The sequence below is a fragment of the Engraulis encrasicolus genome, chromosome 13 (genome assembly GCF_034702125.1).
Source record: "Engraulis encrasicolus isolate BLACKSEA-1 chromosome 13, IST_EnEncr_1.0, whole genome shotgun sequence".
Classification (NCBI taxonomy): Eukaryota; Metazoa; Chordata; class Actinopteri; order Clupeiformes; family Engraulidae; genus Engraulis; species Engraulis encrasicolus.
In genome coordinates, this window is record NC_085869.1 from 16,163,044 (window position 1) to 16,190,397 (window position 27,354).

A 27,354-nucleotide genomic window follows, 5' to 3' on the forward strand; every position below is an offset into this window, starting at 1 on the left:
CCCCCCCATATCAACCCCCCCTCTGCACTGCCACCACAACTCCCCCTCTCACGGTGTTGTAGAAGGGTAATTAAAACCAAGCAATTAAGAGCGTATGAATATGCAAATGAGGACGCATGGCTTCATTAACAAACACCAAGAAAACACAGATAAAATATACTGGGTAGGTATAACGTAATACAGTACAAGCTTGGGAAAATAAGATATTGTTACTTTTCTCCTCTTGTTTTTACAGAGAATCACTGGGAAGACGTTGGGTTACAACCTACAGATGTTTGGTCAGTCCATCTCTGGAGGCATTGATGTGGATGGCAACGGTTTCCCAGGTAATACGCCTGACATTGAACTCACAATTATCCTTAGTCTTTAAAAGTGGTAGGAAACTGAATAATGCATCAACCAAGCACTCATCTGACATTGGGAGGGGTTGTTTTGTTTCTATTCTGAAACAGTTGCACTGCATGCCGATGCAGTGCACTTGCAGACGGCCTTCAGCAAAGCCTGAGCGCATTGAGTTGCACTTTGCATCCTATGGGATGGATATTCCACAATAATGTCCAACGTTCCACCAGTTACACTGAACTGTCAAATGAATGGAATGGAATGCAATGGAATAAATGGTGTAACTGCTATGTGGTGTAACTGCTATGTAATATCATGTGCTAGTCTTGTACTTACACTGTAGCCTCTTACTGCAGCAGGGGTTGCCGGCGACCCTATTCACTTGCTGAAAATGCTTAACTAGATCATAACAGCATTGCTATGACATTACAGAGAGCCATAGTGCTATACTTCTACTTTTACTTGGGCCTGCTCTGTAATGAGGCATACCAAAAGAATTTCATTTTCAACCTGTAGGGCCGAAAGCTTTCAAACATCTGCAGTACAGACATTATTGAATCAGCACTTGAACAAATCAACATATAAACAAACAAACAAACGAACAAAACCGCATCAAAGGACACTGACTACGACAGGTTTTGTTTTTCTGAGTCATGGTTTCCCATGCCCTACTTAGCCTTTTAAGTCCATTGCATTGCCGGTCAGCACAGACAGAGAAACACAGAGGATTTCTCCTCTTCACTCAGTAGGTGGTCCCATAATACCCAGCGCTTCTTATTTGTCATGCTCCATTCTTAGCAACATAAACAGGATATGCCTCAGACCGATGCTGAGATGCAACCACTTTTGTCCTCGTGTTTACCATTCATTTATTATCAACTATGTCTGTTTTTTTATGTCGTATGGAATGCTCTCTGGATATTTAGCCAGAAAGCAATTTTCCAAACTGTAATCTGTGTGAATATTTTGCGAATCAGAGGGCAGGGGCATAATAAGTGGGTGATAAGTTGTGCACTGCACACATAATGAGAAACAGAGGGGAAGAAAATGTTATCTGGAATGTTAAAGCAACAGTGGGTTATTTTTTCAACCTCAAAATAATATCAGCGGTTGTGTCAGTGGTTCATCAAGTTGTAACTTCTGCCTTCTGCTCTTGCTACCCTCCATGGGAAAAAAATGTTTGAAGAAGTGGGCCATCTCTGTAGTTTGAGTTAGAAAATACCATTTCTAACCTGTATGGGGGGGGCTGGGGGAAATGTTGTATTTCTTAGATGCAATTTCCTGCATTTTAACCCAAATTGTGTCCCGTTTCAGCTCAATACGGGACCGTACTTTTATTTTAAATACAGGACGATTCCGTATTTCAAGGGACGGTTGGCATCCCTATGCATAACAAAACATTATTGGTCTCTTTCAGATATGGCGGTTGGTGCGTTCCTCTCCGACTCTGCCGTGGTGCTTCGGTAAGCGTGGTGCTCTCTCGCTCTTGTCTACCGAGTATCCTAATCGTGTTATGCCGGGGACACATGGACGTGAATTTGGCCAAGCTAAGCAAGCTTCGCCATTCATTCCTACGAGGAAGGCAAAAGCAAGCGAACAGGAGCAAAGCGAATCGCAAATATTTGACCATGTTTAATAATATGCAAATGAGGGGCGAATTTCGCCTGCAGCAGCCAATCAATTCAACTGCATAAATGTTTCATTCTGTTTAATTTGCCGTGACGACCTGATGACGGTTGAGCTGGTTGAGCTGCTGAATGGAACACTGAATTTCGCCTCTCTTCGCTTCGCTCGTTTTCGCCTGCATGTGTCCCTGGTGTTAACCTCAAATGTACATGTCAAGCACATGGCCTCTTTCCTGTTTTGTTTCCTGTTTTGTATTTCGATGCTAAACATCATAGTCTATATGTATACACAAAGTGTCTCTTTTTACAGGGTCAGCAGTAAGTGTGAAAAGAGAAATGATTTCAGGAAGGACATGACAAAATTAATATATATATATATATATAAATAAATATGTATGGGGTCATGTTTTGCACATTACCGGTTGATACATTGTACATACTGTGTATCACAGTATACATGCAGTATACAAATGCAGTACTGTATATATTTAATCTTTAATCATAAATCAATCAAGTAAATATTTTGTGAAGCATGACCTCAGTGTGAAACAGGACCTTATGTGAGGCTACTTCTATTGATGTTGTCATTTGTATGCTTGTGCACATTTCAGTGTGCTTTTAAATGGTGTGTGTGTGTGTGTGTGTGTGTTGTGTGTATGTGTGCGTATGCAAGCGTTTGTGGTGTGTGTTTACTTCTATCCTTCTGCTTTTTTTCTCAGCATGTGATATTAGCCGTGAGGCGAGAGGCGTGTGGTGTGGTTTTGGTGGTGTGGTGTGGTGTGGTGGTGCTCAGTGTTCTCTATTCCGTGCTTCTATTCGTGCCCATTCCTCTCTGCAGCACTCGCCATGGGGTGTGGTGTGGTGTGGCAGCGGTTGGGGTGGTGGTGTGTGGTCATGGTGGTGTGTTGTCATGGTGCTCAGGGTTCTCTATTCCGTGTGTGTCGTGCGTGCCTATCTGTGTCGTGCAGGACGCGCCCTGTGGTCAAGGTGGAGGCGTCCATGACCCTGCCGGACAGCGTGAACCGCTCGCTGCCGCTCTGCTCCGACAACGGCCAGCCCGCTGTTTGCATCAACGCCAAAGTCTGCTTCAATGTCACGGGCCGCAGCCTAGACGGACGCATCAGTAAGTCCCAACATCAGCATCTGACTTTCACCTCAAAACTTGTGTCCTTCAAACGTCTGTCTTTCAGTTTTTGCAGACACATCTACTGTAGGCCCATTTTGCATTGGAACAATGCAAGAGTTGCTTAGTCATTGAGTTCATCAGCACACGAATACACCAAAGCACATTCATAAGCATTCTTGGAGGAGTAACGATAGTCAACATTGTTTTTCCATGACCCATAGTGTAGTGTATACATCCTTAAGAAGTACCCTCACAGGCCTCTCTGCCAGCCTTTATGCACAATTGACGGCTTGAAAAAAGTTGTCATCAATGTCAAGTTCAATCTGTCATCACTGTCATCAATGTAATGTTAGCAGTGTGTGTGTGTGTGTGTGTGTGTGTGTGTGTGTGTGTGTGTGTGTGTGTGTGTGTGTGTGTGTGTGTGTGTGTGTGTGTGTGTGTGTGTGTGTGTGTGTGTGTGTGTGCGCCCCGCATGTGCGTGCATAGTATATGTGTGGGTGAGTGCATGTGTGTGCGCGGGTGCGTATGTATGCGTGCGTATGTGTGAGCGGATGCATGTGTGTGTGTGTGTGTGTGTGTGTGTGTGTGTGTGTGTGTGTGTGTGTGTGTGTGTGTGTGTGTGTGTGTGTGTGTGTGTGTGTGTGTGTGTGTGCACCCTCTCAGCAAGCAGTGTCATCTGTAGTGCATGTGACTAAGCAGGTCCCTTCCCCAGAGCATGAGGAGTCCCCACAGGCCAAGCAGGCTGAGTGTGACAGGGAGCCCTTCCACTCTTAGGGCTTTCAGGCCGACCAGAACGGAGCCGGAGCTGGTGCCCGCACCAGTTACGTTCGGTACTAAACTGCTTATCTGCGAACCCCCCGTGTTCATACCGGGCTCTGAACTTTTTCCGCACGTGACTGTGTTACCCGGATGAACCTGCTGACGACCACGCTGCGTCACGGTTCGCGGAGGAAAACCTAGTATTTTGCGGTTCGCATTGCGAACCAACTTTCCGGTTCGCGAACGCAAATATCTGTGGTGTGAACACGACAGTCGGTTCAAGATTAGGTGCGGGAACGGGCTCCAGCACGGTTCTCAGTTGGCCTGAACGCGCTATCTGAGTGCCGTTAGCTCTTCACTTCAGTTTCAGTCATGGATTTATTGGCCATATGGCATAGAGGGCATTTCTACCCTACAAAGGCAAAGGGCAGTAACTAACTGCGCCAATATTGAAATGGAGAAAAATGCCTTCAAAGCTTTGGTATTACGCTGGATACTGTAGTTACTGCACATCTGACATATCTCTGAAATGAGACGCATTTAGACTACAAGGCTTTGTTATAAGATAAAGAAGGTGTTTTGAAGACTATTTTCAGTATAAGCTCAATTTTGACTAAATATGTAGTTACTACACTGTGCCTTTGTACAGCAGATTTGCTCGTTGGACTCTTGATGATTTTGGCCAGACCCTATCCTCGATGCTATCAGACCTCATGCCGCAACAGCAGGGAGTCAGATAGACAAAATAGTCATATGTATGTAAATAAAGCATTCTGGGTGTTGCAAAATGGCTTATATTGGATGACACAGGCTTCATTGTCTCCCTTGATGCCTGGAGAACTGGTCTTAGATGAAAATGCCCGGCCTGTTTTTTTTTTTTACTCAGTCCAGCCCTGTTAGTTGCGTGGCATCATTCTCATCTTATCTGGCCCACGCTGAGACGCTGGGGGGAAGCTGGGCACGGACACACGGTGAAGGAAGGCGACCCCCCCTCTCCCCCTCCCTCCCTCCAACTGACCAGACCTTTATCTGAACAGTGCACTCCCCGGGATGCAACTGTTCGTTATTGCAACAGGGTGTGAGCTCAGACATGGGCGTGCAGATAGGCAAAAGAAACGACTGAAGCACAGACTGAACGGAACATAAACAAGGGTCATGGAATTTGGCTATTTGCCAGCTTTTGCTGCTCAGTTGAGGGTCTTCTGTGGGCAACAGTCACAAATACCTGAACATCTAAAATTAAAGTTCATTGTCTTAGTCTAACGTAACTTGGCATGAGAAACCCCTTGTGTTTGGAATGTGTTGTATGATTCTTTGTGTCGTAGTGACAGTACTTTTACATCTTACTTAAATGTTGTATTGACCTATATTTTATTTATGTAAAGTTTTATTTGAAAGTGGTATTGACATTGTTTTTAAAAAGTTATTAAGTTACTAAATTATTTTCTTATTATTTTTTATTTAAATGTGTGTTTTACTGTTGCATGATACTCCTTCCTATATCAATGTTGCAAATGTATTTGAATGAAAGTGTTAAACTAATGTTAAACTAATGTTAAAGTTTGCAACGTTGCAGCATAGTGGCAGACGAAAAACATGTTGTGGTAATGCATGCATGGCTCTTGTTTGTTATCAATGTTCTTTAATGACCTCCGCCTATTTGTTTCTGATCATCTGTCCCCCTCCTGCTCAGAAATGCTGTACAACATCACCGCTGACATGCGCCACAAAGAGGGCTTCCCCTCCCGCTTCTATTTCCACGGCAACGGAACCTCCAACGTCACCAGTGGGCGGGTCTGGGCCACGGCCGGCCAGCTCATCTGCCAGACCCACCAGGCCTTCATGAGGGTGAGTGACAACTGAAACAGGGTCCCCACAGGGCATTAAAACATATTTAAAAAGTAATAGATACATTACATACGATTTAAGGCTTTGAAAAACATTACATTTTGATGTGTGGCATTACATTTCACTGAAAGCCCACCTGGGAGACTCCAATTCCCATTATCATTGTGACACTGCACTCCACAGCACACAAGTGCAGACTGCACACAATGAAATTGCATTCTCGGATAGAGAAAGGTTCAGATAGAGAAAGGCCCACCACATATTTATTCCAGTTTATAATCATATCCAGCTACTCCAAGGTAGATGAGTTCATAGGTGGCCTAATCACCTGTGTTGAGTGAACATATAGTGAATGAATATACAGTGTAGCAGGGCATTTACTTTCTTAGGCCAGTTTATCAGACTGGTGGTAAATCAGAGCTCTAAGCACTGTGGCTCTCTCAGACCGGAGAACACTAGAGTAGCCTGTACTCGACCCTGATGCACTCAGCACGTCTCTGACCCAGAGCCTGTTAAGGGCCAGGTGTGTTTGAGGACCTCTCTAAAACCACTGAACTGAACATGATGGAGGGACACATCAGAGAGAGAGAGGGAGAGAGAGAGAGAGAGAGAGAGAGAGAGAGAGAGAGAGAGAGAGAGAGAGAGAGCAATGCTTGCATCGGTCTCTATCTATGTCTCTGGAGGAAACACCTCAAAGATCACAAACTTTCAGCAAGGCACTGACCCCAAACTGAGACATACTTTAATGTGCACTCACTCACACTCAAGAGGACTCACATTACCTCAGCGTAGGAGAGGAGAGGACGAGCGAGGGTGCTTACAGTCAGGACAGCTGACAGGGATGGGCAAAGGAGTCAGTTGTTCTGGGCCCAGGGAGAGGGAGAGGAGGCCCAGAATTGGGTTCTCATTACATCGTATTTGGATGAAAGACGTTTTTTTTTTTTGGCTTAGACATCAGGTGGAGTAATGGCATTTAATGCCAATAAATTAATTAGTAATTGGTGGTTGATATGCTGTAATGAATATTCTTCTTAGATAGTCCACTAAAAACAAACAAACGAACAAAAAAGATCCATAAAGTAGCGGTCCTGGCTGTCGTTGCGCCGCCCTGACGTGTGCTACTGCTGAAACATCACCGACCCATCTGTTAGGTGGGGGCCCTTTCAGATGAATTTGACCTGGGCCTGGTACACAGCTGTCAGTGGCCCTGCTCTTATAGTGTTTGAGGACACCGCATGATTTATGTGGATGCAGACCACATAAGGTGGTTGGGAGGTAATGAGAAGTCTTACAATTCAACCGTTCCAGGTGTTTGGGGGAGCCCCACACACACGTACTGTACGCACGTGCGCACGCATGCACGCACGCACGCACGCACCTTCATACGAACACAGACACCACTCTTACCACCCACTCACCAAGCACCACTAACTCTCCCACATACAGCACACACACACACACACACACACACACACACACACACACACACACACACACACACACACACACACACACACACACACACACACACACACACACACACACACACACACACACACACACACACACACACACAGATCTCCAGCTTCTCTCCCTGCGTTAATCAGTCAGAGTAATTAATGGCTCCTACTACTGTATGTATCTCCCCTGCTTCCCTCCCTTCCTCCCTCCCTCCATCTCCTTTCAGTTTCTTCTCTTCTCTATCCCTCTGTCTCCTCCCTCGCTTTCTTTCTCCTCTCTCTTTCTTACTCTCCACATTCTACTTCTATCATTTTACCTGGATCATCTCTCTCTCTCTTTCTTTCTCTCTCTCTCTCTCTCTCTCTCTCTCTCTCTCCTCTCCCTGTATATTTTTTCTGTCCCCCTCCTCCTCTATCTCTCTCCATCTATCTTTCTCCATCCCTGTTCTGTTATTAATAGCCACTCCTGAAGCTGGTGGCTACACTACACTCGCACACGCGTGATTATCTGCCTGAGGGGGGAGAACAAATTAAATCCTCAACCGCACACCTGTACAGTACACCATGACTGCTGCGGCTGTGTGGTGTATTACTATGTTTGTCATTGCAGTAATGAAGTGTGTGTGTGTGTGTGTGTGTGTGTGTGTGTGTGTGTGTGTGTGTGTGTGTGTGTGTGTGTGTGTGTGTGTGTGTGTGTGTGTGTGTGTGTCGGTGTGTGTGTCAGTGTGTGTGTGTGTGTGGAGTGTTGTTATTGAAGAAGTAATAAAGAGAGAGAGAGAGAGAGAGAGAGAGATAGAGAGAGAGAGAGAGGGAGAGAGAGAGAGAGAGAGAGAGAGAGAGAGAGAGAGAGAGAGAGAGAGAGAGAGAGAGAGAGAGAGAACAGATGTGGAGGAGATACTTACTGGAGAGCTTCTTCTTGCTCTGCTGATCATGAGACTGCCAAGGGGTTTTGCTTTTTAGGAAAGTGATGGTGGTGTGTTTTGCCACTGAAACCAAGGCACCCACGAACAAAGCAAGCAGCTACACACTTTACTGACATACTTGCAATTGCATTCTCACAAACGCACACACGCACACATACCCACACATGCACACATGCACAAATGCACACACACACACACACACACACACACACACGCACACACGCATGCGCGCGGGGGACCCATAGTGGGTGGGGGGCCCATAGTGGACCATGCATGCAAATACTGTGTGAGAATTGGGTGGAAGGTTAATATGGTTTCCTTTAACAGGCCACGGCTCATATTCATAAGATAAGCAGATAGGGGGGAGAGGGCATGGTGTGAGAAATTGTTGTGGTGTGGTTTCCCAACACAAACACACACACGCCTCACAAAGACACAAATTCACAAATTCTCACCTACAAGAAAGCAAGCCTGCCAAAAATGACTTTATGAGAAATATTGGGTGTCTCTCTCTCTCTCCCTCTCTCTGTCTGTGTGCATGCGTTCAGTTCATGCGTTCATGCGTGCGTGCATATTTATGTGATTGAAAGTGTATGGTTGAGAAGGAAGTGTGCTTTCGGTAATAGGGTGTAGCCACCCAACACATCTCTGTTCTTCTTTCCCCTCAATGAACACTATGCACAGCTTTGGTCAGACTCATCCTTATTTGGGTGTCGCGACTACATGGGTGCATCCCAATATGTGACCTTGCCTCCTCCACTTGCCTTCTCCACTTGCTTCTCGTCATGATGACATCACTGACAACAGCATTATATTTCAATATCTTGCAAAAGCTCAATTGTAAAGTCTTTTTCTCATTTGCAATTTGGATGGTGAATGAAAAACAGTCCCTCAAAAGTTGTTGTGGCTAGGCTGACAGCTGGGAAACTTTATCGTTTTCTCCACGGAGGAGGGGCCAGGAGGCGGGACGAGGAGACAAGCACAAGTGGAGGAGGCAAGGACACATATTGGGATGCACCCCATGTGTTGGAGGTGCTCCTGCACAGTTGGTCCCCCTCGGCACTGTATTGAGGCTTCGGGAGGGCAGTTTACTTGTGTTCCCGGCAGAGTTGTATAAAGTAGAAGTAGAAGTACTCTTACAAATATAATCACAATACTATGGGTATGATATTACTTAGTTTCAACTATATAATATCATACTATTAGTGCTCGCTAACTAGGCCTACTTGAAAACATGCGATTTCAGCATTGAGTTCAATGGAGCGCTGTCAAAACTGTCCGAGGTTTGTCCGAGGTCGTCCTTTTGCTGCGCTGTGATTGGTCAAAAAGCTCTTTAGGGCGGGCCTTAGCCAAAGGTGAATTACATCTGTAAGAGTACTTCTACTTCTACTCTATACAACACTGGTTCCCGGCCTCACTCTGTTATTTGGCCTCCGTTACACTCTCCCCCCTAAAACCTCACTCCCATTCCGGGTCAACGGCACCACTGTGACGGAGGTGTTCCTGCACAGTTCGTCCCCCTCGGGGCCGCGAACCTTCTACCTCGTCAACTACATCGGTTCGGGAATGGGAGGCACAGTATGAGACCGCTGAGCTGAATGGCCTGTCCAATAGCCCAAAGCCACAGCACTGTATTGAGACTTTGGGAGGGAAGTTAACTAACGTTCCACGCCACACTCTCCTAGTTGGCCTTCGTTACACGCAGTGGTGCTATACTGTTGGCAGCCGTGGTGTAATGATTAGCGACTTGGGCTGTAGATCACAGGGTTGCAGGTTCAAACCCCACCCATACCAATGCTTTCTTTCATCCATGGCAAGACACCTAGCCCCACACTCCTCCAGGGACTGTATCCAATACCCCACAATCTATCTGTAAGTTGCTTTGGAAGAATGCGTCAGCTATTTGTAATGTAATAATGTAATGTAGTGGTTCTGTGGATGTCAATGGAGAAGAAACTGCTTGGAGACTACAGGGTTGGTAGCTGCTGCTACTCCACAAAAGTAGAAGCTGAACAACAGCTATGGTATTGAAGGGAAAATATAATATTTACACCTTTTGGGCAAAAAGTTGAAAATAAGCATGTTATACATGGGTTTTCCATTTGCAAACATTCCTTCCTGTGTGTGCAGCCAGGGGTCCCTATTCAACCTTTGATTGTAGGAAGCTGCTGTCACTCAAAAAATGCACTCACGTGGTTGGCTGCTTAGCATCTTGCCCATCGAATGTTTGTAAATGGGAAACCTATGTATGAGGTGTTGTTGTTGACTTGAACTGTCTGACAGAAAATACACCAACTTCAGTACTTTGTAAATGTTAAAATAAGAAAATATTAAAGATAAAACTAAAGAATGTGACTCACATATGTCACCTTCTACAACCTTTATTACACCATATCTGTGTTTCACCACATTGTATGAGCCAGTCAGTGTTGCTACATTTCTTGTAATAATTACCTGGAGATAAGGAGATGGTGGTTTGATTATCAGCTAACCATCAGCTCCATCTGTGGTCTGAGTTCTCATATCCTGCTATTTTAGAACAGTTTTGAGTCAGTGAGTTTTTTGTGTGGGTGTATTTGGTTCAAGGTCAGACAAGGACGTGTGTGTGTGTGTGTGTGTGTGTGTGTGTGTGTGTGTGTGTGTGTGTGTGTGTGTGTGTGTGTGTGTGTGTGTGTGTGTGTGTGTGTGTGTGTGTGTGTGTGTGTGTGCATGCGTGTATCTGTACGTGTGTGTGTGCGTGTGCGTATCTGTGCGTGTGTGTGTGTGTGTGTGTGTGTGTCTGTGTGTGTGTCTGTGTGTGTGTGTTAGCGTGCATGTGTGTATCTGTGTATGTGTGTGTGTGTGTTGCAATATGATCATCCAGGCTAGTAATGAACCCTCCCCCAAGCGCTAATGAAATCGTCACTGTTTGGCAGCGCATCAGCTACTAGATTGAACCACGGAACCAAAGGCCCTCGTAGCCAGACATTGTGTGTGTGTGTGTGTGTGTGTGTGTGTGTGTGTGTGTGTGTGTGTGTGTGTGTGTGTGTGTGTGTGTGTGTGTGTGTGTGTGTGTGTGTGTGTGTGTGTGTGTGTGTGTGTGTGTGCGTGCATGCATGTGTGTGTTTAAAGCCTCTGCATGTGATGCATGTGTGTGTGTGTGTGTGTGTGTGTGATGTCCTAATCTCCCTTCTTGAACCAAGTGAAGTCTGGCCTTTTGCATTTGACTTTGACCTGTGTGGTACGTTCCAGCTGAGCTCTATGCTATGCCAGCACTGTGCTGGAGATGCGCTGGGTGGTGGGCTGTGGAGAGGTGGTGTGTGTGTGTGTGTGTGTGTGTGTGTGTGTGTGTGTGTGTGTGTGTGTGTGTGTGTGTGTGTGTGTGTGTGTGTGTGTGTGTGCGGTGTGGTGGGCTGTGGAGAGGTGGTGTGTGTGTGTGTGTGTGTGTGTGTGTTTGTGCGGTGTGTGTGTGTGTGTGTGTGTGTGCGGTGTGGTGGGCTGTGGAGAGGTGGTGTGGTGTGTGCATGCTTGCATGGGTGTAAGTTTATCTGTGTGTGTGTGTGTGTACGTGTAGAACAGTGCACACTTGCATGTGTGTATCTGTGTGTGTGTGTGTTTGTGTGTGTGTGTCTGTGTCTGTGCCTGTGTGTGTTTCTGTGCAGAAGTGGTGTGGTGTGGTGATGAGTAGTTTGAATGAGTGCTGTGCTGTGCTGTGCTGTGCTGTGTTGCAGTGTGGTGCTTCAGTGGCCTGTGCTGAGCTGTGCAAGTTCTGTGACAAGCTTTATGGACGGCAGTGTTTTGCTGAAGTGTGGAAGTGTGGAGGCGTGTGGCTTGCAGATGTGGTGCACCGTACCTTGTGCATGGTGTGCTGGTGTGCTGTGGTGGTGGTGGTGTGTGGTTCGGTGGTGTGTTCTTCAGTGGTCTGGGGTTCAATTTGGCATACAAATAAACAAGTCAATAAATATGTCTTGAAAACCTTGTGTGTTGTGGTGATGTGTTGTTTAGTGTTCTGTGGTGGTGTGCAGTTTAGTGTGTTGTGGAAGTGTGTCATTTAGTGTGCTGTGGTATTGCGGTTGTGTGGTGATGTGCGGTTTGGAATGGTGTTGTGATTGTGTGGTTTGGTGGTGGTGTGGTGTTGCGGTTTAGTATGGTGTGGTGTTGTGATTGTGGTGTTTGGTGGTGGTGTGGTGTTGCGGTTTAGTATGGTGTGGTGTTGCGATTGTGTGGTGTAGGTGTGATGTTGCGATGGTGTGGTGTTGCAATTGTGTGCTGTTGGTGTGGTGTTGCGATCTTGTGATGTTGGTGTGGTATTGCGATCTTCTGGTATTGGTGTGGTGTGCGGTTTGGTGTGGTGTTGCAATTGTGTGGTGTGGTGTTGCAATTGTGCGGTTTGGTGTGGTGTTGTGATTGTGTGGTGTGGTGTTGCTGGTGTTGCTGTTGTGTGGTGGTGTGATTGTATGGTGTGTTGTTGCGATTGTGTGGTGTTGTGATTGTGTGGTGTTGGTGTGGTGTGGTGTGCGGTTTAGTGTGGTGTTGCCGTTTTTTGGCGTGGTGTTGGTGAGGTGTTCCGATTGTGTGGTGTGGTGTGGTGTTGCGATTGTGTGGTGTTGGTGTGGTGTTACGATGGTGTGGTGTGGTGTGGTGTTGCAATTGTGTGGTGTGGTGTTGCGATTTTGTGGCGTTGGTGTGATGTTGCGATTGTGTGGTGTGGTGTGGTGTTGCGATTGTGTGGTGTGGTGTGGTGTTGCAATTGTGTGGTGTGGTGTTGCGATTTTGTGGCGTTGGTGTGATGTTGCGACTGTGGTTGTGTGGTGTTGGTGTGTTGTTGGAATTGAGTGGTGTGGTGTTGGTGTGGTGTTGCGATTGTGGTTGTGGTTGTGTTTGTGTGCTGGTGTGGCGGCTCGTCGGGACAGCTGCGATGGCCGGCGTCCAGGTGTTTTTTGGAGGCCGGTGCTGCTGCTGGCTGCTGGCGACTGTTGCATGGCGGAGGAGTCTGCCAGAGCAGCGGGTCACACACACCGGATACGGCAGCCAAGACTCAGGACTCAAGAGACGATCGGCACGAGACCTGCACCAGCTGGGTCTAGACAGAGAGAGAGAGAGAGAGAGAGAGAGAGAGAGAGAGAGAGAGAGAGAGAGAATGACGAAATAACAAAAAGAGAGACACAGTTGAGATAGAGAGAGAGAGGAGGGGAGTGAAAGAGTGAGGGAATGAAAGAGACAGAAGAGGAATGTGGATAGTGAGAGAGTGTGATAGAGAGGAAGGGAGTAAGAGAGAGAGAGTGGGTAAAAGATAAAGAATTGGAGGAGAGAGAGAGAGAGAGAGAGAGAGAGAGAGAGAGAGAGAGAGAGAGAGAGAGAGAGAGAGAGAGAGAGAGAGAAAGAGAGAAGGCAGCCAGCTTTGCTGAGGTCGAGTGCTGATGAGTTCTGACTAGCATCAATTACGAGGACAGAGGGGTTGGGGCAGTGGGCTGGGCGGCTGGACGGCTGCCTCTGTCTGCCTCAGAGAAGAAAAGATAGGCCAAGCAAACTAATCTCCACCCTCACAGAAACTAAATACCATCACTCACTCCCCATGTTTGTTTTGGTAACTCAGCCAGAAGAGTGCTCTGAAATTAAATGAATAATATGGTCATATTTTTCTAATGGTGTTTTTTATGCTTTGAGAAGCTGTTTTTGGCCATTATAGAGTGTTGCATAGAGTGTAGAGTGTGTATTAGATAAATAAATGAATTAATTAATCCGTTCTCTCTCTCTCTCCCTCTTTCCTCCTCTTCGCTCTTCTTCTTTTCCATTCCTCTTCCTCTCTCCCTCTTGCAGAAGGACATCCGTGACATCTTCACAGCGATCCACTTTGAGGTCCGCTATGAGTTGGGGGAGCACAGCACCACGCGGGCCGCCTCGCACTCCTTCCCCCCTCTGAAACCCATGCTGCAGCAGAGAGGAGAACACAACAACCTGGTCACCGAGAGGGTGAGGGACACTCGCAGGCCCGTCACCTTTATTTTATGCATATGTGATGGTTTTTTTCTACCTGTATTGGTAATGATATAGCCATAGCTGCTGAAAAGGCAATAAATGTAAGCAATCAATCAATCAATCAATCAATCAATCAATCAATCAATCAATCAATCAATCAATTACTTAATTTTGTGGTGGAAGAATTGCAGGCAGGGCCCCAGGGCAAGACACTGAGAGAGACCCCCATACAGCCTGCCAAGGTCAGAGTATGTCCCACATCACCAATACGGAAGGGCCTTGGGCCAAATGCCCTGCTCGCCCCCCCCAGCTCGGCCCCTTACCTTATGTTTACCTCACTTCTCCTTTGTACTGTTATGTTACCCCGCCTTTACCTTAGATAACTTTCAACATACCTCAACTCACTTCACCTCACCGCATCTTCATCCTGAGGATGTTGTTGAGATTGTTGTCACAGTAGTGTAAACAAAAGCGTTCACTCCCTGGCCACTTCCTGCTTATTGCAGTATGTATGCAGCATGTACAAAACCCTCTCAATGGGGAACATTTTATAGTGCAGTAGAATTTTTAAGTGGATACCGTTCTATTTGAACATTTTGCATAATATTACTACAACGTACAGTACAAAACAAATATCATTCATTGCTAGCACATTAAAAAATTCCATGTGATTTGGGAATACAGGTTGTGTGTTATGTGGTGAACACCTGGGCTGTTACTGTTTTTTTCTAGGATGTATATAGTGTGTGTTTAAGTAGGGGCGTTTTTTTTTTTTACTATGGGGTCACATGACCCTTATGTCACTTTATAGGTGAGACCATACACCTTGTCTAGAGAGAAAGCCCTGATGAAGACCAGTGTGGTCGAAACATGATGGCTCTTTTAATCATGTTTTAGCCATACGATAATAAAGGCTTTCAATTCACTTCCTCTTTTTCACTTGGAGTTGCCTGGATTATCCCTTTTTGTTGAGTTTGACCTGGGCTTCATTGTCCTCTCTGATGTATTTAACAGACGGAGTTTGCGCGGCACTGCGTCTGGGAGAACTGCTCCTCCAACATGCAAGTCTCGGCTCATCTGGTCCTTCCCCAGTAAGTGCTGCTCTCCATAACACAAACACTGTTTTCAGGCCGACCAGGGGTCCGTTTCTCGAAAGCGTCCTTCGTACGAGCGACTCAACTCTCTCTCAACAGCAACGCTCACCACTAAATCCAAGGGAACAGTAAGACAGTCTTAAGGCGGTCTTAAGGCGATCTTAAGACGGTTAGCAACGACAATAATCGAGAAACGGACCCTAGGACTCAGTTTCTCGACAGTGTTGTTGCTAACTAAGTTAGCAACTTACTTGGTTGCAATGCAATTTCCCATAGGCAACCTACTAAGTTGCTAACTAGTTAGCAACGACACCGTCGAGAAAGCGAGTCCATAATGGTGCTAGTGCCAGTGCCTGCACCAGTTACTTTCGGCACTAAAGTGCTTACCTGCGAACCATCCGTGTCCATACCGGGCGCCGAACTTTTCCGCACCTGACTGTTTGTTACCTGGATGAACCTGCTGATCAATTTAACAGTTCGTGAACGCAAATATCTGTGGTGTGAACACGCCGGCCGGTTTGTGATAAGGTGCACGGTTCTCAGACGGTCTGAATACTTGCTTTACATACAGATCTTCTGATTAGGAGAAGTGAAAAATGCTGCACTGATTATTTGCAAAGGCAGAAATGAAAGTGTGGATCTATATTTATCACATTAAGCAACACTGGAGATATCAGGAGAAACACAATGCTGATGTTTCAAATTGTTGCCTGTCGGGGCAGTCTCAGGATTTACATAAATGGACTTCTTATTGTCCATTTTAGACTTGATATTGCTATGCCCCAAATAAGTTTTAACCTCAAAATTCAAATGTCCCTTCAATGTAGATGAAATGAGGAAATGTTTGCTGGTATTTTTCTGGTACTTTCTGATAATACAAAAGTAAAAAAGGTTGCTAATAGTTCATATCTAGCAGTCGCACTCCACAAAGCTGGGGTATGTTTCTCGACAGCGTCGTTGATAACTAAGTCAGCAACTTGCTTGGTTGCAATACAATTTTCCATAGGCAACCTACTAAGTTGTTGACTGGTTAACAACCACGCTTTCGAGAAAAGGGGTCCTGAGTTTTAAGACTTTAAGCTGCAGTTACTTCATTATTCAGCCCTTATACATGTACATTATCCTGCTACAAAAGAAGAAAGAAAGAAAGAAAGAAAGAAAGACACACTAATAAGAATAGCAAAGGTAAAGGATATCTTGCGTATGAAGTTTGAAGGCCAACATTTGAACATACAGCACCTGCCTTTGTTCTTACAAGGTGCTTAGTCTGCTTGAAATAGAAGATAGCAGTGGTTCATGTGGTAGTCTGGTTGAGCCACAATCAAACCCAGATAAAGAGATAGAAGATAGCAGTGGTTCCTGTAGTAGAAGCGGGTGGCGATGACGATACGTTATTACTCACCGTCAGCCACATGTGTGGTTGAGGCCTGCGCCAGTAAGGTGTTGTTGACGATCAGTTATTACTCAGTCTCAGCTACACGTGTGGTTGGGGCCTGCGCTAGCTGTTGAGAAGGCCACATCGCTCACAGTCGACTAAAATAGAGTAGGCTCATTTAGACTCATTTAGATGAAGAGGCACATGCAGATGCATGTAGCGACTCAGGCAAGGTAGGTAGCAGTGCTGAGCGAGCACTGAGAAATATAACAGGTGTGAAGTGTTTTAGATGAGGAGGGGAGACACAGATGCAGCTGAACATATACACACACACATACGCACACGTGCATGCAAGCAAGCAAGCACACATCCACGCACGCACTAACACACACACATTCACACACACACACACACACACACACACACACACACACACACACACACACACACACACACACACACACACACACACACACACACACACACACACACACAAATTCAAGCAGGCATGCACACTCACACACGCAAGCATGCACATGCACACACAAACCCATTTTGAATTTGAATGCCACTGTAGCTTCTGTATTGGGATGCGTAAATATGCAAATCGCTATGCAGACACAACATCTGACGGCAAGTGTTCACATTTGTAATCAAATTTGCACTTAAACATGATAATTTATAGACCTTCCCTTCCCTCTCCCCCTGCCCTGCACTGCTCCATGATTTGATTGCACTGTAGGCATCTGCTTCTGTGTGTGTGTGTGTGTGTGTGTGTGTGTGTGTGTGTGTGTGTGTGTGTGTGTGTGTGTGTGTGTGTGTGTGTGTGTGTGTGTGTGTGTGTGTGTGTGTGTGTGTGTGTGTGTGTGTGTGCACGTGTTTGTGTGTGTGTGCCAACAATGGTCTTGTCCCCATAGCAGATGCACACCTGGTGCTCCTATTGTACATGCGAAACATCAGGCTTCAGACCCTTATTGCACCGGCCATGAAAAAACAGACCAACCCCCAACACACACACACACCACACACCACACACACACACACACACACACACACACACACACACACACACACACACACACACACACACACACACACACACACACACACACACACACACGTGCACACGTGCACACGTACACTCATCCACTTATGCGTACACACACACACACACACACACACACACACACACACACACACACACACACACACACACACACACACACACACACACACACACACACACCATTCACCGTCTGTCCTGTGCCCCTTTTGTGTTCTTTGGGAGAGCATGACAAATAATAAATGTGTAAAACATTGCTTGGGCAATCTGTTCCCCCCCTCCCTCCTCAATCTCCATGCCCCTCTCCTGCCATGCTGCTCTTGAGCTGAGCTGTTTCCCGCCCAATTGGGCTGCTTAGGATGGCCGTGTGCGGGTAAAAATGGAATTTAGCAGAAAAACCCGCCCAATTTTTGCCATAGAAATCAATAGAATTCAGCGGGATTTTGTGCTTTTAGGCGGGTTTTGAGCATTTTTTGGGCTGGAAATCATCAGACTCATCTGGCAACCCTGTTTCTAGAGTCCCTGTCTGGCGACTGTGTGGAGCGGTGACACCATTAGCATTAAATGTAAACTAGAAATGCACTCAGAGAGTGCAGACCTCCGCCAAGCAAGCTGTTTGATAGAACAGTTCATTATGTTACACCCTAAATTCTGCCGTTTGTGGAGTGGAGTTAGAACTGGAATGTCAACATTTGCCCTATCCCGTAGTGGTGAAGAATCTTTTTTTAAAAAAATGCCTGAATCCAGATCGTGATCCAGATCACCACCAAAATGTAATCACTTGTTCCTTTTGCCCAGTGGTGTAGTCTACTTTCTAATGGTGGGTATACTGTATATTTGAAAATTTTTGAAGTGGGTATACTGTATATATTTGTGCTATTCAAAACAATGGATCAATCAATTTTAAGTGGGTATACTGAAATCCCTGAAATTTAGAAGTGGCTATACTCGTATACCCGCGTTCTACGTAGACTACACCACAGCTTTTGCCATTTCCAACAATGCCTACTGTTTTGGTCTGGGTCTTGTTGAAATTGATTATTTTCTCTTGTCTCTTTGTCAGGAGCTACAAGAACACGCCTTACTTTGCCCTGGGCTCTGGCAAGACCATCATGCTCAACACCACCTTACTCAACTCTGGAGACGACGCCTTCCTTCCCAAGCTGCACCTCCGATTCCCCCGCAGTCTGCAATACATTAAAGTGCTGGACGCCGTGAGTGCTACATCATATTTTTGAATAATTATTCATTCAAAAGTTCAAAGATCCATGCACAGCTTCTAGGTGCTGGTAAATGCAGGAGTGTTCAATACTTTAAAAGAAATAAGTTTACTGCACACTTGTTTCACTTCCTGCTCCTTCACTCAGAGTGAACAACGCGCCTCGCCTGAGCGAACCTGATGACCCACAGAGGCGAGGCGCGTTGTTCGCTCTGAATTAAGAAGCAGGACGTCAGACGAGTGTGCGGTAAACGTTCCTTTTAAATTATTATTTCAGGTGAAGCTTCCGGCAGACCCTGAGAGTTTGATCTAAGTTCACAGGGTATGCAACGGTGCCCTAGACATATCAATTAGACGGAGAGGGAGCGTTTTCTTATTATTTTTTCTTTTTTTCTGAGGCAGCGGTGTGTCAGTAGGTCAGTCTGTGTTTGGCTTCAGCTGTGTGTAATTTGATTATTGCAGGAGGAGAAGTATGTCAGCTGTGACATCGTGGAGGAAAACAAAGAGCCCATTGGCCTGGACTGCAACGTAGGCAACCTCTACCTCCCAGCGTTTGCAAAGGTAAACAACATTGACCTACTCCAACCTCTTTTTAGACCACCACAAAAAAATAAAAAAATGAAAAAAATACAAAAAACCAGACCAGCAGCAGCCAATGTAATTTGATTTCTATCAGACCAAAACGAATCTGTGAAATGGAATCCAAACTTCTTCTTGTCCTCTGCTCCTGTGCAGCTGAACGTTAGCTTCCTGTTGGACGTAAACCAGAGCACTCCGGAGAATCTGTCAGTCAACGTCCGCACGGCCAGGTAAGAGTGCACTGTTTCCCCCAAGCTGAGGACATGCAGTCAGGGGCAATCAGCCTGCTAGTCTGGTTTAGTATCGGCATAACCTGCTTTCAATAGTGGTGGAGCAGGTACTACAGTAAGAAACATCACTGAGGAGAGTTTTTTAGCTTTAGTATTGTTTTTTGACTAGACAGTGAGAGAGAAGGACAGGAAGCGAGTGGGTAGAGGGATGGGGAATCAAACCTGGGTTTCTGGTGTAGCAGATCGTTAGAGCCACGGTCGGGCCTCATTGGGGAGATTTTACAGATTTTAATGGGAAGGAAAAAATGATTTAGTAAATGGAGATTCACAATCATCTGAGTGCATTTGGAATGAAGATACAGGAACAAAATATAGCTTTTAGGCAAATGGGTTTTGTGCATTCAAACTGTTCAAGCAAGTCGAACAGGGAAAGGTATAGAACAGAGCCAGGGACACACAAGACATAACACGTGTAGTCTGGTACCATGTGGCTGGGCTCAATTAAAATTCCGCCCAGACAAAGACACACTCTGCTCTATGCCTTTTCTCAACTACTAATTGCATGGAGGGAAAAAAAGCAAGTAAGAGCTGTCTTTTTCTTCGTATGCAACCTGAGAATGGTGCTTTTACCGTACATTTGCAATTCAGGGCGCTTTTAAAAGCACAACATTTTTCCTGATCCATTTTAGTGTCTTTGGGTCAAGATAGCAGTGCACTAATTGTGTGTCTACTTTGCTTACTCCACCCCTGTATGTTTTTCCTGCGGTCGCTGCGGTTGACCAAAATATTTTATCGGTTACCAAGGACACAGCTAATGTTCCGGAATCTGCTGAATACATAGGCAGCACATGAGCGCGAGTGGCATGCTCTTCTTTTAATAACATTACTTCTTTAATAGCCGTTTAAATTAATCTCTGAATGACTTATTACCTTTGTCTCCCACCTTTTTTTCTTTCCAGTGATAGTTATGAAAATGAAGACCTGCTTTATGACAACACTGCGACTATTTCATTACCTCTGAGATATGGAGTTGGCCTTGCAGTGCATGGGTAAGAAGCTGATTGGTGTATGTATGAACTGATGATATACATTCGCTACGTTAACATGAGGCATTTCATTCGGAATTAACTGACTTACATTCTGAATAAAGCTTAATTCCTCTTTGAAAACGTCATGTAATCACCTCTTAATCAAAGTAAACTCGACAGAACTATTTAATTCTTAATGATTTACTCTGAATTAAAAACATCATGTAAACTTACCTATTGTGGGAGCGGGAAAGGATCTGCACACTGCTTGCAAAAGATTTGTTAGGAGCAACGTTTCGATCATAGATCGAGCAGTGTGCAGATCCTTTCCCGCTCCTACATGTGACAGGTTTTTGATTTGGCACCTGCTGATGCTTCTTTGCTGGATGTGCGCACTTTCCACTACACTCCAACGTACCTATTGTGGCCATGCTCTGTATATTACACAGTGTGGAGTGCTGTACTGTATACACAGTACAGTTTCTGACCCACTGACACAGACCATTGACTTCCATTGGTTCAGCCATGTCTGCTTTTCCCTCTATGACAGTGGTGCTCAAACTGTGGTACGCGTACCACTGGTGGTACTTGAGACATCTCTGGTGGTACTTGGAAGAATTCATTTTTTTGTGCATTGATTTGAAGGCTGATCAAGTTGTTGCAGTCAAAAATGTCTCTTTGGTCTCACATTTTATAATACTGAACTGTATGAATCTGAAAACATAATTCAGAATAATACTAGGCAAGCAAGAAATGTAAAAACAAACTTGCACTGAATGTGACCGTAGCTGTTGATGCCGTTAGGAACCTCTCCTGTATTGACTGGCAAAAGTGAAGGGAAGGCCTTTGCCGCGATATTCTAATGTTGGTTGTCAAGGTGGTACTCGGAGAGCTCAATATTTTCTCGGGTGGTACTTCACACAAAAAAAATGAGAACCACTGCTCTATGACATACACTATGGCTCAGAGAGGCAGGGCTGCTGCTATGGTTTTGGAGGCCCTAAGCATAACTGGTCAGGAGGCCCCCCTCATAATTAAAGGGGTATGCCACTATTTGGGGGCTTACTACAGTTAAAATCGTTGGCTGGGGTTCATAAAGGTGGTGAAGTGTCTTCACTAGCTTAGCGACATGCTCCCTCTTTTAACTTGTCTTAAAGCAAGACAACGCTTAACATGAAAAATAAGACACTTTACCACCTTTATAAACCCTGGCCAATGATTTTAACTGCATTAAGCCCCAAAATAGTGGCATACCCCTTTAAATACAAATAATAGTAATACATTTTTTTAGTCAAAGTGGTTGAGGCTGTAAGACCTCTGCTTATGCCAAGCCGTGGCCCTGTAGAGAGGGTTTCGAGGATGATTTAGCTGGCTGTAATAAAGGTGTAATTAATTAAATGCATTTTTTCCCTCCATGCAGTTTTGTTTCTCCGACATCGTTCCTCTTCGGAGACCAGGAGCCAATACCAGTGGACTGCTACTCTGAGAAGCTGAACTACACATACAAGGTATCACAAGGGTCACGTGCAGCTCATGTCTCATACCACACTATATGATTTACCTAAAGTGGCATTCAATTATTGAGCAATTGTGTTATTATATTTGTTACTAAGGTGTTTGTTGTTGCGTTGACCCCCAGGCTGTAAACCTTGGTCCGAGTAAATCTGTGAACACCATATTGGAGATAGACATCCCCCAGGCCATATTCCCACATGACTACCAGCTGCTCAGGGTGTCTGAGCTTCAGGTAAGCTTCAAATATAACTGATAAAACACTACAATACAGTTATACAATACATATGTTGTACACATTAATTCATAAGACATAGAGTAGCTAATAATACGTAGCCTCTTTGTGTGGATGGGGTCGCCGCGGGCCTATTCACCATTTGCTGAAAGTACTCAACTACATCATAACAACATTGCTATGACATTACCGAGAGCCACAAGTAACAGATTAAGACATAGACATTACAATTTTGGTGATAGTAAGGTGATTACATAGGCTCTGCGCAAAGGGGTTAAGAAGACTAAATAATATGATTATATCTGGCCATGGTACCATGCATCTACAGTGAGGAGAATAAGTATTTGATCCCTTGCTGATTTTGTTGGTTTGCCCACTAATAAAGACATGACCAGTCTATAATATCAATGATAAAATGTATTCTAATATGGAGAGACAGAATATCAAAAAGAAAATCCAGAAAATAACTTTCAAGAATATATTTTAATTGATTTGTATTCCATTGAGGAAAATAAGTATTTGACCACTCTAGTCAAAGAAGACAAAATACTTGGCGGCAAAGCCCTTGTTTTCTTGTACAGAGTTCAGATGTTTCTTTCCGTTAATGACAATGTTTGTGGATATATTAGAAGGGATTTTTGTCCACTTTTCTTTGCAGATCATCTCTAAATAATTTAAATTGTATGACTCTATCTTGGCAAATGGGAGCTTCTGTTCCCTCCACAGGATTATTATAGGGCTAATGTTTGGAAACTGGCTAGGCCACTTCATGACGTTAATGTGCTTCTGCTTGAGCTACTCCTTCGTTGCTTGGGCTATATGTTATGGATTATTATCAGATTGGGAGGTCAATCCATGACCCACCTTCAGTCTTGTGGTGGTGGGAAAGAGGTTGGCATACAGCATTGTATATTTACATGTCTCCCTCCATCCAATTCTTGACGATGTGAAGTTGTCCTGTGTCTCGGCCAGACAAACAACCTCAAAACATATTGTTACCACTTTCATGTATGATGTTGGGGAAGGTGTTGTTCTCTGGATCATAGGCACCATTTCTCTTCCTCAAAACACAACGAGTTATGTTAATGCCAAACAGTTTGATTTTGGTGTCATCTGACTCCAGCACCTCCCAATCATATCCTAATCCAGTTTGATGTTCATTGGAAAACCTCAGGTAGCCTGAACAGGTTCCTTCTGAAGCAGGGGTACCATACATGCACTGCAGGATTTTAATCCGCTGTGGTATTAAGTGTTTCCAATAGTTTTCTTAGTGATTGAGGTCCCAGCTGCTTTGAGAGCATTTCCTAGCTCTTCCCATACAGTTTTAGGGTGCTTTATCTCTGTTTTTTTCTGGTTATTGAATCCCCACAAGGTCAAATCTTGTATGGAACCACAGACAGGCCTAAGATTGATGATTGATAATCATTTTGTTTGTCCTAAAATTTGGAAGAATTGCACCACCAGTTTTCTCCTTATAATCCAGGAGCCCATTTCAGCCTTCTTGAGTTCTAAAATCTTGTCCCTGACATCCTTTGACAGCTTTTTGGTCTGTCCTATGTTGGCGAGTTTAGTTTGCTTGATTGACAGATACTATGGACTGATTCTGCAGATTCAATGTGTCTTTTGTGCAGGTTACTATTAACAGGTGTGTTCAATTGAGATAACAAGTTGATTGGAGGTGCCATTTGATCTGTGGGATCAGAACTCTTAATGGGGATCAAATACTTATTTCCCTCAATGAAATATAAATCAATTAATATATATTCTTTAGAGTTAATTTTTGGATTTTCTTTTTGATATTCTGTCTCTCCATATTAGAATACATTTTATCATTAACATTAAAGACTGATCATGTCTTTATTAGTAGGCAAACCAACAAAATCAGCAAGGGATGAAATACTTATTCTCCTCACTGTATGTTTTGCATTGTAAAAACAGTTGTCAAAACCCACAAACCAGATATCTTTTTAACGATTTGAAAGTTTGATCTTTTCCAATATGTCTCATTAAAACACTACTTGTAGTATACCAGGATGAGTATAATGACTTCAGGTGTACTATATGTAAGGTTGGACTGTTATGTCTCATAAAAGAAGTAACCCATGTGATGTTTTTGACAGACGTCCGTGGGAGAATGTTTCGTGAGGAATGAAACGCATTGGGCGACTGCTGACTGTGATGTACCCAAAGCTCCGTTCCTCCACGAACTTGTGTTCTTCTTTGACAAAGTTAGCAGGCGTAAAATGGTAAACACAATTGCTTTCTTTCTTGCCACTGAACAACACGCCTATTTCAGCTCACACATAATTACATACCCACAAATTGCATGCATACATACTAGGTGCATCTTCAGTCCTATACACATGCCCATCAGTACAGTCACTTATGCAAGCATGTACTATACAATGGACTAGTCACACATGCACATACTGTACACCCCCCACCCCACAAACACATTTTTTCATACATCATGATGATCATGCTGACATACTGTATATGGCTTTCCTTGACTGTCAACTATTTTGAATGCCCACAGATGTCCCTGTGCATAAACCGATGCAAGCCCATATGTGGAGCTGAATCAACTTAATATGCAAACTAAGTCTACTGTATGCTTGTGTTGCAGTACTGCTCCAGAAGTGACGGCCTGTGCCTGAGGGTGCAGTGTAACCTGGGAGATCTGGAGGTGGGGAAGGAGGTCACCATTCAGATGGAGGTTCAGCTCAACCCCACCGTCTTACAGATCATGCCGGTGAGTCCTACATATTAACCTAATAGCATTATTTACATTAGTAGCAATACCATACATTATTTTTTTTGGTCCCAGTGCCACTCTTGTCATTTTAACATCAGCTGCCATTTAACATCAAAGGATCACAGTGTAAGTACGCTCCCGGGCTTCATTGTTTTATACTGACTCTGATTTTTTTTTTTTTTTTTTAAATCTACGTATGTGGGGCAGTTTATATGAAACTTAATTATGTATTTTTGATATGTAAGACTGAGAATGTCAAATAAAATCATTCATTCATTTATTCACATTAAGCTGTATATAGGAAATTTCATATTAATATCACTTACATACTGATGAATACTGTGGCCACTTTTGACATTATCTGTAAGGCCTCCTCAATACTACTTTTATTACAAACGTTCATTAGGTGCTGTCAGATATATTATTAGCCCTCTTAAATATGGATAGCTCAGTGGAAAACTACCATGTCTGATCTTTTTTTATTATTATTATATGGATGATCTCTGGAATATGAAAACAAAGTGGGTTATTTTCTTAATTTGTGGTTTGTGGAAAAATGTGGCTTTATATTCTTTTGTGTGTTTTCTTTTCTCCAGGGAAGACACAGTGTGGTGCATATGGAAAGCCTGTTGGTGGTCACATCCCCTCAGACGGATCGTCATACCTACGTGCTTCAGGACCACATCTCTGCCTCGGCAAGTTATCATAACGCATTAGTTCCACACACACAGCTACTTCACAGAGCACACCAAACACAGGAAACACTCAACGCCATGCAGAGAAATTGTGTCTTTAATCACACTTTTTTTTCCAGAGAGAGAGAGAGAGAGAGAGAGAGAGAGAGAGAGAGAGAGAGTGTGTGTGTGTGTGTGTTTATGCTTCTACCTGAGTATATGCATAGCTACATGCCTGAAGTGTAGCACCTACATTAAAAAAAAAGTCTTCTAGAAACTGAGAACACTACAGCGGTAGCTTTGGTTTCCTGTTGGTGTTTTTGTTCATCGTTTTTGTATGCCTCCACACTGGTATTGCTGAGCGTCTTTTGAAGCTTAGTGCTTGAAAATGTCACAGGTGCTGTGTCTTGTGTGTACAGTTGATTTGTATTTGTACAGTGCCCTTGAGTGTTCTAAATCAGTGGTTCTTAACCTGGGGTGCGGGCACCCCCTGGGGGTGCACCAGAGATTCCAGGGGGTGCGCAGAATTTTGTTTGTGTTGAGGTTGTGACCAAAATTCTGCAAAATTCAAAATTCAAACGTTATAATCAGGCCCTCATGCAAAGTAATTAATCACTTAAATCATTTTTAGTGAGTATTGAAGTATTGGTTGGGGGTGCGCAGCTTGTCTTGAGCGCAGGTAAGGGGGTGCTTTAAGGGAAAAAGGTTAAGAACCACGGTTCTAAATGACACTTCTAAATAAAAATGTGCTCTTGTCATTTGTATTACTAGGTGCTGGTAGAGGCCCATCACAACCAGAAGCCCAACCTGTCTGTAGGCGTGTTCATCATCGTCCTGAGTCTCATAGTGGGCTTGTTGATCCTCTCCCTCCTCATCCTCATGCTGTGGAAGGTAAGCAGGACCGAAACCAGGCCCGCCCACATGACACAGGGTAACAATGTAGGTAATGCAGAGTTTGGTGCTTCTCGCTTTTGCATTGGCAGTTAAATCCGCGGGAACATTTACTGAACGTTCCATGAGCGAGTGGCGAGTAGGCGGTTGAGCGAGAAGCGGGTATTGTATGTGAATGTGGCTTTAACAGGGCTTTAATTACACTGTTCTTACTCATTAGGTACAGTGGGATAACTGGTCTAATAACATGTAAGGACAACTGTAGTACATGTTATTACATTGTACTCACAATGTGTATTGTTGTTTGTAGATGTTATGAACAATTATGTGCAATTGTTGTGTAGATACATAAAATATACGATGTAATAACATGCACTAGTGTTGTTTCACTGTTATTCCACTGTACCTAACGAGTAAATAGACAGTAATTAAAGCCCCATTAAAGTAAATTGTCACCGGAATAAATAAGGAAGGGAGAGGAAGGGGCCCTAAATTGGTGCCTCATTACAATGCATGTAATCGGGCCTGAAACCAATGTCTTTGTTCATGAAACAGTTTTGACTGAAGAATATCGTAGGCGATTTTTTAAAGTAAAAAACAAAAAGAAAAAGTTTCACAGTATATTGAGAATGTGTTATCATAGACTATCATTTCACAG

The 27,354-nt window shown here is 44.3% G+C and overlaps 1 protein-coding gene across 1 annotated transcript in view; it reads left to right on the plus strand.

Annotated features, from left to right (window-relative positions):
- itga4 (integrin alpha 4) overlaps positions 1 to 27,354 on the plus strand; it is a 45,653-nt gene that overhangs the window by 16,817 nt on the left and 1,482 nt on the right. The window contains exons 12-27 of the mRNA XM_063213250.1: positions 236 to 326; positions 1,760 to 1,805; positions 2,936 to 3,090; positions 5,546 to 5,700; positions 13,883 to 14,035; positions 15,056 to 15,132; positions 18,637 to 18,787; positions 19,255 to 19,353; positions 19,528 to 19,601; positions 20,561 to 20,650; positions 22,050 to 22,137; positions 22,269 to 22,376; positions 24,497 to 24,622; positions 25,003 to 25,128; positions 25,728 to 25,826; positions 26,577 to 26,696. Coding sequence (XP_063069320.1) covers positions 236 to 326; positions 1,760 to 1,805; positions 2,936 to 3,090; positions 5,546 to 5,700; positions 13,883 to 14,035; positions 15,056 to 15,132; positions 18,637 to 18,787; positions 19,255 to 19,353; positions 19,528 to 19,601; positions 20,561 to 20,650; positions 22,050 to 22,137; positions 22,269 to 22,376; positions 24,497 to 24,622; positions 25,003 to 25,128; positions 25,728 to 25,826; positions 26,577 to 26,696 — 1,758 coding nt within the window. The remainder of the gene's footprint in view (positions 1 to 235; positions 327 to 1,759; positions 1,806 to 2,935; positions 3,091 to 5,545; positions 5,701 to 13,882; positions 14,036 to 15,055; positions 15,133 to 18,636; positions 18,788 to 19,254; positions 19,354 to 19,527; positions 19,602 to 20,560; positions 20,651 to 22,049; positions 22,138 to 22,268; positions 22,377 to 24,496; positions 24,623 to 25,002; positions 25,129 to 25,727; positions 25,827 to 26,576; positions 26,697 to 27,354) is intronic.